At 40.5% G+C, this 10,219-nt stretch overlaps 1 protein-coding gene across 1 annotated transcript in view; it reads left to right on the top strand.

Moving 5' to 3' along the window:
• The first annotated feature begins 1,839 nt into the window (after positions 1–1,839).
• LOC115164792 (GDNF family receptor alpha-2) overlaps positions 1,840–10,219 on the top strand; it is a 65,039-nt gene continuing 56,659 nt past the window's right edge. The window contains exons 1-2 of the mRNA XM_029717608.1: positions 1,840–2,622; positions 4,556–4,864. Of these exons, the coding sequence (XP_029573468.1) occupies positions 2,583–2,622; positions 4,556–4,864 (349 nt within the window). The 5' untranslated portion in view covers positions 1,840–2,582. The remainder of the gene's footprint in view (positions 2,623–4,555; positions 4,865–10,219) is intronic.

Here is a 10,219-nt window from a genome sequence, read left to right as displayed (position 1 = left end):
AAACACCCCCATGTTCATTTTATATCACTCACACTTCATGGTGGATAAAAGTTTGAGAAAAATTACTCATTCTCATTCTCATTCTAGATACATTTAATGCAGGGGTGTCAAACTACATTTCTGGAAGGCCATGTGTCTCCTGGTTTTCGTTATTTCCTTTCAATTCATGTGCCAATTTAGTTCATAACCAAGTGGGAAGGTAGTATTTACCACATACAGCTGAGAAAAATCCACCTGAGTGTCCCTCGAACTGATAATTACTAGTGTGAAACTCGTCTTTCTGAGCTCCAACTTCTCCCACATGCTGACCTCTGACATCACCTACTAAGGAAATGACCTCGAAAACAGCATTTTCAGCAGTTAAATGCAACAACAAAACATGATTTATTAAAAGCAATCTATTAATATGGTTTTTGAACACTTTACTTTGTTTGCGAGCATGATAGCTGTATGTTTAGTTTATTGTTGATGCAGCTTGTTTGCCATTAGCCAATAAGTGTTTCTCAACGAGTTCAAAGCATATGAATGCATCCAACTCGTATTTACTACTCCACAACTGGAAATTAGCACCTTCCCTCTTGGTTATGAACACAGACTTAGACAACTAGGTAAGGGGGGTTCCTAACTAATTAGTGACATTAATTGATCAATAATGTACAAGGGAGGAGTGAAAACTCACAGACCATCGGCCCTTCAGCAATTGAGTTTGATTTATGGCCTGTGTAGTAATGTTCCTGGTCGTGTTATGGGAAAGCTAGCCTATAAGTCTGGAAAACTAGGCAACATCTAGTATAACTCTGTTCTCTCTAATTGTACACACTGCTGATGTTTTGCAATGCTACAGTGGAGCAATTATATACCCATGGAGATAGCCATGGTGTACCATGTCAACAAGAACCAACTCCCACTAAGGAGTCTGATAGCCTGACAGAGCACTGCATGAAAAGGATTTGTGTGTGCAGCATTAGAAATTGATCATTTATGAGGGAAAAGATAATTCACAATTTTGGGGCTAAGTCACTGATTTGCATTGTGGGGCTAATCCACATCACACCACTGGAATCATCCGATTATTCATATGTGTGGAATAAAGCTCTGAAAGGAGATCAGCCTTGCCAACAGGTCAAAATGAACATGATTCTCAGATGTAAAGAAAATCTGGGATAGAAGCCTGCCTGACAGTTTACCATCATTATTAGGCATATATAGTTTGTCAATGTGCATGTCTCTAAATAGAGACTTTGTTTTCAAGATTTGTAAAAAAAAAAATGATGATGGCCAGGGCCTATTTAAGCAATGAAGCACAACCAAGTCATATCTTTGAAAGACTTGAGAATTCAAACATTTTGAAAAATGGAGCCTCAACGTTTACTTCATGGCATCCTTGGCATTGGCACAATACAGCATATTGTGTCCCTTAACCCTCTATGTTTGAGACCAACATTCTAATGCGACATGAAATGAAATGATGGGATATAGCTGAAATGAATGACGCTTTTGTTATCATCTCTGCTATACGACAAGTCCGCATTTCATAACTGTTCGACTGGTAGGCCTGCATTAGTTTCGTGTGTAGCCCCACACGTTATGAGCTGGCATTGACATGGAAAAAGTAGGGTAAAAATGTGATCTCAATGAAAGTACCTGACAAATAATTCAACATTTATTACGCATTTAGCGATGTGCAGGAACAGGCACATGTCCTGCCTTGACTTTTAAAGAGGACATTCGTTTTATAGTGAATGAGCTAGCAGATTGTGGAAGCACGACATAAAAGACAGCAGATTCCGAAATGTCACAATCCACTGAACATTATTTCCATGCGTAGACTATAACAGAGTAGACCTAATCGAGCTGTGTCAACCGGAAGATGGACTGTCATAATCATTTGAGAGAAACCATTATTGCAAAGATAGCGGTGTTAATAGTTTTTCAGTAAACGAGTGAGTCAGCATCGCCCTCTTCTGGTTTTCCGAAGCTCATTAAATGAACTCCTGTGATTCCAGAACACTCAAAAAGAAGCGCAGAGAATCGCACTAAAGTCAGACGCGCACGGCTTTTGGAGAGTCAAGTCTGGTCAAGTCTGCACTCACCAGTGACCCTCCTGCGTAGGCTAGTAGCTGTCGTTTCCATAAACTTCCAGAGAAATGTCATTGTGAAAAGTTATTTGACATCAATATCGTTGCCGAATAATTTTCTTTGCATCTCGCTTCAAGTCAGGGAGCTCCGAACTGGATCAGCAGAGCTCTTGATGCGGAGAGATGCCACAGTTCATTCGATATGTACAGTTTATAGCTGAAATAATTTCTTAAAGGGATTTGAATTCCTTTACCAAGAGGATTTTGACATTTAATTTTTTGTGTTTTGAAATTGGTGGATTATTGAGACGTGGAAATTGTAAAGCCGGGTTCCGTAATAACTGGAGTTTTTTTCAGAGGATATTCATATTCTCACACTTAGTTACGCCGAAAAAAAACATTTGGAAAGGGATTTACAACACGTTTACAAGAGGAAGATAATTAAATCGGATCCCCACTTTTACAGATTCTTGACTCTGAATCTAAAAAGGCTTTTAATTCGTCATGATGTGGATTTATTTCTACTTCGTTCTTTTTCTGTTAGGTGAGACATTCATATTTTTATGTTTCTTAACTTTTAAATGAGATAAAACCATTCATTCCATAACATTACATGCGTGGGGATAGTTTAAAAATTGTTCTGAACATAATACATTCAGTAGGCTCTTTCATTTGATGCTGTTTCGACTATAGCCTACTCATTATGAAATCAATCTTACATTTTAGTATTGTGTCATTAAATCAATTACATTGACATTATTTCCGTAATTACCCATGGAGTGCATGTTAGAGTTTATTAGGTGCAACATTTTACCTACTCCAAATTGTTTTTAGAGCAGATATGTATTGTCTCTTGGCATCTCATTCTCATCTGCTTATTTGATTAAGATTGAGATAGTCAAATAACTCACATAAAATCAATGCATGGCCTAAACATGATGATGATGAGGATGATGATGATGATGAGGATGATCTGTCTTTGTGGTAGAAGATGTTCAATTTAACTGTTAGGATAATGGTTATTTGCATAATTTAGTTTTACTGCATACTCCTTCTACCTTATTGCGAAGTCTCTAGCAATATCCCCCCTCAGCAGTTTGCAGGTTCAGAACGACCTGAAGGCATCGCTCATATCACTCTTTCCATCTATATTGGAGTTGGTGTTTGTCTACTCCATTCAAGAGATAAGCCTTTATTTTGCCTTCAATATTTTGGTTTTATTGATTTGACTGTCGTGTACAATAACAATATGGTACAACGTTAATATTCCCAAGGTAAGTGCATTGAGATCAATGACCATGAAGCATAACAGGTAATAGACTGAAGAATATCTCATAACTAGGGGATGTGCCAAATGTGTGTGTGCTATGAACATTACCTATATTGACTTGTCAAACAAGTCTAACATATTTGGATCTGTTCCTGGCAGTGGAGGCTGCTGAAGGGAGGACAGCTCATAAAATATCATTCCACTTATTCACACTCCAGCCATTACCACAAGCCCCCCCCCCCCCTTCCCCATTAAGGTGCCACCAACCTGTGGTTCCTGGGTGTAGTTGTCGAAAATCTTGCACCTGTTTCATCCCATTCAGCAGAACCAGTTGCAATGACGTCATTGCAACCGTCATTGCAACCAAATACATATCTTTAGCGACTGAACAAAACCTCTTTAACTGGTTCTAATCTGGTTATCTGACCAAATAACAACCAAAATATGATGTATTTCCTCTAGTAATCTGACGTTTCTACCAGAAAATGATGTCATTATGACATCCCATGCCAAATTCTGTCCGCTGAGATTGTCCTTTCCTCTCTTGAGAGAAGAGCAATATTTCATCATTAAGAGGGTTGAGGACCAATATATGGTGCCCAGTGTACAACATTTGGCATGGGATGTCATCATTCTGGTTGTAAATTGGTTGTGGCTACATCAAGTAACTAGATTATAACCAGTTAAAGATGTCTCTTTCATGACAACATTGAGACATTAAATAAATTGTCATAAGTGGTCAGAAAACCATGGCGACCGTGACGTCACAACAACCATCAGAATGGGGTCATTGCAACCGGTTCTGCCCATTGGGTGATCACACCATTAATTCATTGCATTTCCTTAGATGTGAATGTTTTCTCTGCATGTTTCATATTCATAAACAAAATGTTGTATGATCAGAAACAACCCTTACACCAGTGTTTTCTAAACCTCTCTTTGAGTACCCCACAGCTATTCCACGTATTTAATGTACTCCAGTGCTAGCACTCAATTTGTCAACTTATCAGGTGTGCTAATTCTGTAATATATCAAACACATGGAACAGCTGGGGGTACTCAAGGAGAGGTTTTGGAAACACTACCTTACACCATATGAAATGTTTATATAGCACCAGTGGTATCTACAGCAAATCCATCAAATATGTCCATGCATGTGTAACTCTATTCAGTTAGACCAATGAGAGGGCCTCCTTTCTCTCCCTCAGACGGAGTTGCATACTCCTCGGGCGGTTCCTATTCGGCCCTGGCTGGGACGGGTGCCCACGGCTGGGTGGATTGCGTGAGGGCCAGTGACATGTGCAACCAGAACCCCCAGTGCAGCTCCCGCTACCGGGTGATGCGGCAGTGCCTGGTGGGCAGAGAGAGGGACACCATGCTGGCCAACAGGGAGTGCCAGGCTGCCCTGGAGGTGCTGCTGGTCAGCCCACTGTATGACTGTCGCTGTAAAAGGGGCATGAAGAAAGAGCTGCAGTGTCTGCAGAGCTACTGGAGCATCCACATGGGCCTGACCGAAGGTGAGACTGAAATCAATGAATTCCTGTTTGTGTCTGGTGCAACATACTCGGCTAGAGAGATACTTACAAATTGAGAACTGCTGTTATGTGCAAAGATGACTCTGCTATTATGAATTTTACCTATATCACATTGAGAAAAAACAAACACATCATCAGATAGTGATCATGCAGGTCTCTGTACAAAATGCAGAACATATGGAAAGGAACGTCTCATGCATTCTATGCTGTATCTGCTACAGGATATAGTGATACCCTGAAACCCCTGATGAAAAATATATGCTTTCCATTCTCTGTGAAATAATGGAGCAATAATGAAATTACAGCAGCGAGACCTGTTATGAGAGCACTATTGGTTTTCACCACAAGAGTTCCCTATTATTATATTATTAGGTTATAAACCCACCGTTCAATGACCTGGAGCCGGCCACTTGCACTGTACAGTGCAGGAGGTAATGTTTCACTTAAACCTTAACCCTTCAAAAGGCTACTTTACATTGTCATAAACATGGTATGATGAATATCTTAAAACATCCCTGCAGCTGATGTCAAATCAGATCATAAGATCTAATGTAATCAAAACTTTTGACATTTCATATGCTATTGGGCAGCAGGTAGCCTAGTGGTTAGAGTGTTGGACTTGTAACCGAAAGGCTGCAAGATTGAATCCCCGAGCTGACAAGGTAAAAATCTGTTGTTCTGCCCCTGAACATGGCAGTTAACCCACTGTTCCTAGGCCATTGTTGACAATAAGAATTTGTTCTTAACTGACTTGCTTAGTTAAATAAATGTCAAATGAAAATTTCAACTGCAGTTGGAGATGTCAGTCTCTATGCTCTATGATAGAAGGTTTAAGTGAAATGTTAGAACACTGAAGCAGACCTTCTTGAACAGAGTTAACATTTTATGATACAGTAAGTTGTTTGGACAAATACAGACCTCCCGTGTGTCCTTCACTGAGGATACTTAACCGAAGAATGCAACTGTCCCATTTAGGCACTGTCCAGGGAGATAAAACTGGCCTTAATGGATGCAAGAGTTCTTACAGTGCAGCTTTAATCTAATCACGATCCATTGTGCAGTCAACCAGGCTTTTGTTAACTGGAAAAAACCTGTGTATAACATTGTTTTTTAGAAACAAACACAAGGGCTGATTCCCCACAGACCCTCAAAAATGTTGCAACCCACTTAAAAAATTGTTGTGGACAAAAACCGTAAAAAGTTGGGATATTGTAGGAAGAGCACCAGCTTTGAAAGGTTTTCTCAGCAGATAGGGGGATGTCTACGGGCTATGTAGATAAATCCTAAGAGCCCGCCTGTGTTGCTGTTGACTAAAGTGGCAAGCCATTAAGGGACTTTGGGGCAGATTTATTAAAGGCCCATTGCAACCCATTTTTTTCAATATCAAATCATTTCTGGGTAACAATTATGTACCTTACTGTAATCATTTCCCATTAAAATGGTATACAGTGCATTCGGAAAGGATTCAGACCCTTTCCCTTTTTCCAAATGTTGTTACGTTACAGGCTTATTCTGAAATGGATTAAATCAAACATTTTCCTCAGCAATCTAAACACAATACAGCATAATGACAAAGTGAAAACAGTTTTTTAATTTTTTTATTTGCAAATGTATTACAAATAAAAAACAGAAATAGCTTATTTACATAGGTATTCAAACCCTTTGCTATGAGACTCAAAATTGAGCTCAGGTTCATCTTGTTTCCATTGATCATCCGTGAGCTGTTTCTACAATGTGATTGAGTCCACCTGTGGTAAATTCAATTCATTGGACATGATTTGGAAGGGCACACACCTGTCTATATAAGATCCCACAGTTGACAGTGCATGTCAGAGTAAAAACCAAGTCATGAGGTTGAAGGAATTGTCCGTAGAGCTCCGAGACAGGATTGTGTCAAGGCACAGCTCTGAGGAAGGGTAACAAACAATTTATGCAGAATTGAAGGTCCCCAAGAACACAGTGGCCTCCATCATTCTTAAATGGGAGAAGTTTGGAACCACCAAGACCCTTCCTAGAGCAGGCCGCTCGGCCAAACTGAGCAATCGGGGGAGAAGGGCCTTGGTCAGGGAGGTGACCAAGAATTTTATGGTAACACTCACAGAACTCCAGAGTTCTCTTGTGGAGCTGAAATAACCTTCCAGAAGGACAACCATGCAGCACTCCACCAATCCGGCCTTTGTGGTAGAGTGGCCAGACGGAAGCCAATCCTCAGTAAAAGGCACATGACAGCCCGCTTGGAATTTGCCAAAAGCACCTAAATGACTCTCAGACCATGAGAAACAAGATTCTCTGGTCTGATGAAATCAAGATTAAACTCTTTAGTCTGAATGCCAAGTGTCATGTCTGGAGCTAACCTGGCACCATACCAAGGGTGAAGCATGGTGGTGGCACGACCATGCTATGGGGATGATTTTAAGGGGCAGGGACTAGGAGACTAGTCAGGATCAAGGGAAAGGTGAATAGAGCAAAGTACAGAGAGCTCCTTGATGAGAACCTGCTCAGGACCTCAGACTGGGCTGAAGTTTCACCTTCCAACAGAACAATGACCCTAAGCACACAGCCAAGACAATACAGGAGTGGCTTTGGGACAAGTCTCTGAATGTTCTTGAGTGGCTCAGCCAAAGCTCGTACTTGAACCCGATCAAAAAATCTCTGGAGAGACTTGAATGTAGCTGTGCAGCGAGGCTCCCTATACAGAGCTTGAGAGGATCTGCAGAGAAGAATGGGAGAAACTCCCCAAATACAGGTGTGCCAAGCTTGTAGCGTCATACCTAAGAAGACACGAGGCTGTAATCTCTGCCAAAGGTGCTTCAACAATGTACTGAGTAAAGTGTGAATACTTAAGTAAATGTGATATTTCATTAATTTTTTGGATAAATTTGCAAAAATGTCAACCTGTTTTTGCTTTGTCATTATGGAGTATTGTGTGTAGATGAGGATAAAAAAATCATCCATTTTATAATTTGGCTGTAACGTAACAAAATGTGGAAAAATTCAAGGGGTCTGTCTACTTTCTGCATGCACTGTATATATTTTTTCATTGCTTTTTAGCAAAAATAATTTCTCAAATGCATTGGAGAGGCCTAATGTAATGAAGGATATGTAACCTTAACTAGCTGTTATTGGCAGAGGTTTGGAACTCTTTGTTATTGGTCAAAACTGAATTTTGACTGCATGGGCCTTTTAAAGGTTTGTATGTGCTTAATTGCAACAATTGCAGATCTAGGCATTTTGCATAATGTATTGTAGGCAGGTTTAAGAGTTGAGCACAAAATATGGCTGGAGTATAGTGAAAGAGACAGGAGCAACAGGTATAAATGTCATGCAAGTGTAGAATTTAAATATGACAAAAAAAAGCGAAGGTAAAAATGTCACGTTGTCTGTAAGTAGCCTACATGTCCTTATATGATATTCATCTTCTATTTTGATATGTGAATTTTCAATAATGAAATGTTCTGAGTGTAATGTAGGGAGAAGGGCTTACACTCCTAGTGCAAGGATAACCGCACATCCAACCCAGTAGCAGCCTTCACATTGTTAATGAATTTGCTCTTATTTTTGTAATGTGCACTTTGCAATAAGCCGGCCAATTTGCTGTTTTCCAAGGTAATTTGGTGAGTGCTTAGACTGTTTCGCTGTGCATGGGATAGTTTAGGTAGTACACTCAAGGGTGGTGCCGCTGTGAAAAGGACAAGCTTTTGTTGGGCTACTCACGCTCCGTCTTTGGCAGTCGTAAATGTGACCCGTTAATTGAAGTTTTAAAATAAATGCCAGCTGAATTCAATGTGTCAATGTATCTGGCGGGTAAAGGCTCACCTTTTGAATAGGTCCTTCTCACTGTCGGACAACTGGGGTTAAGAGTCTGAATCTACAAAAGGCAAGTGTGGGAGCATGCTCTTTAAAAACATAAAGGAAACTGCATTTCTCTTTCGATTGGGCCTTAAACCTCATGGGGAGAGCACCAGGGTTTGAGGCAGTTCCAACCAGTCACTTAACAGTAAGTCCCATTCCTCACATATCACTGGTTTGTTCTTTAAATTAAAAGGGATTTGAGCAGATAGCAAAGAGAATTGAAAGCCTTTATGTGGGCGGTTTCCTTGCAGTTTAATTAGTAGAACAGTCTTCTACAGCAGGGAGAATACGTGAGTCTGTCTCAGGCCATTGGGAGATCTTACATGGAATAACCAAAGAATCCAATTTTTCTTAAATGATTTATTCCCCTCCATTTTTATGAATGCAAGCATTCTTAAAGGTCAGGAGCCGAATCTGTCAGTATTCTATGCTAATATTGCTAGGCAGCTAATTTAGAGAGGGGGAAATAGGAACCCTATGCCAGCTTGAGTATGTTATACTGGGGACCCAAGCAGAGTTAAAAGGAGAACATATATGGGGTTACAGAGGTACACAGTATTCCTCAGTGAACCCATCATTACCATGAGCTATGGTAGCAGTCACTGGCCATTACCTTAGCCATCCACTGTCCTGTGAGGCAATGGGAGTTTGCCTCTGCATGCTGAATGTGTCCTCTAGTTTTCCTCATCTGACCACGCTCACTAGGTGGGTGCTTCATCATCCGAGGAAGAGACCTGTCAATATTTTTCTGGAACAGATCAAAAGGTTTTCAGGCCCCCACAAACTTGTGAAAAGGATCAGTGAAATATGATGACAGTGATGGTTCTCTATGTCCTTTCAAATCCCTCTAATGATTTCCTTTACTGTAACTGAAGATCCACCAAACAGTTTTCAATATGACTAAAATGACACCCAGAGTGGCAGCTATTGTTGGGAAATTCTCCACTCTTACCCATGCAGGAAGAGACAGCCTGTTTTGCCTTCTTAATACGGGCATGTAGGGATTTGGATTTGTCCTGCCGCGAAGGTTTTAGGATGATTGAATGTGCATTATTGAAAACATGCGAGTGGACTAGCTATCATAGCCTGTGCAATTTTCTTCTCCACAGATAGTCCTCAACTAACGAGAAATATGGAATCAATATTCTACATTTATGCAAATAGACTAGGCCACCTTTAAACAAATAAGATGAATGACAGCTATTAAAATTGACTTTGCTTCAAGCCATAAGCTGTTTCCCAAGACCGGAAAATCCATAGGACGCTTCCATCACCTCAGGAATTTACTCCTATTGATAATGAATACGTTATGGATTTGAGATTCTGTACAGTTTAAAACCCTTAGGTAGTCATCCCCGAATCCACTGAAGAGCAGAATCCCCTACAAGGGAGGCCTGATTGTCTGTGCCACTCTCGCCATGCGCAACACTGTCAGAGCAAAGGAAGTCAAACAGTCCTAATTACCACAATAAGTTGTTGCCCTCT

This window comes from Salmo trutta, chromosome 27, assembly GCF_901001165.1.
Source record: "Salmo trutta chromosome 27, fSalTru1.1, whole genome shotgun sequence".
Lineage (NCBI taxonomy): Eukaryota > Metazoa > Chordata > Actinopteri > Salmoniformes > Salmonidae > Salmo > Salmo trutta.
This window is presented reverse-complemented; position numbering and strand designations above follow the sequence as displayed.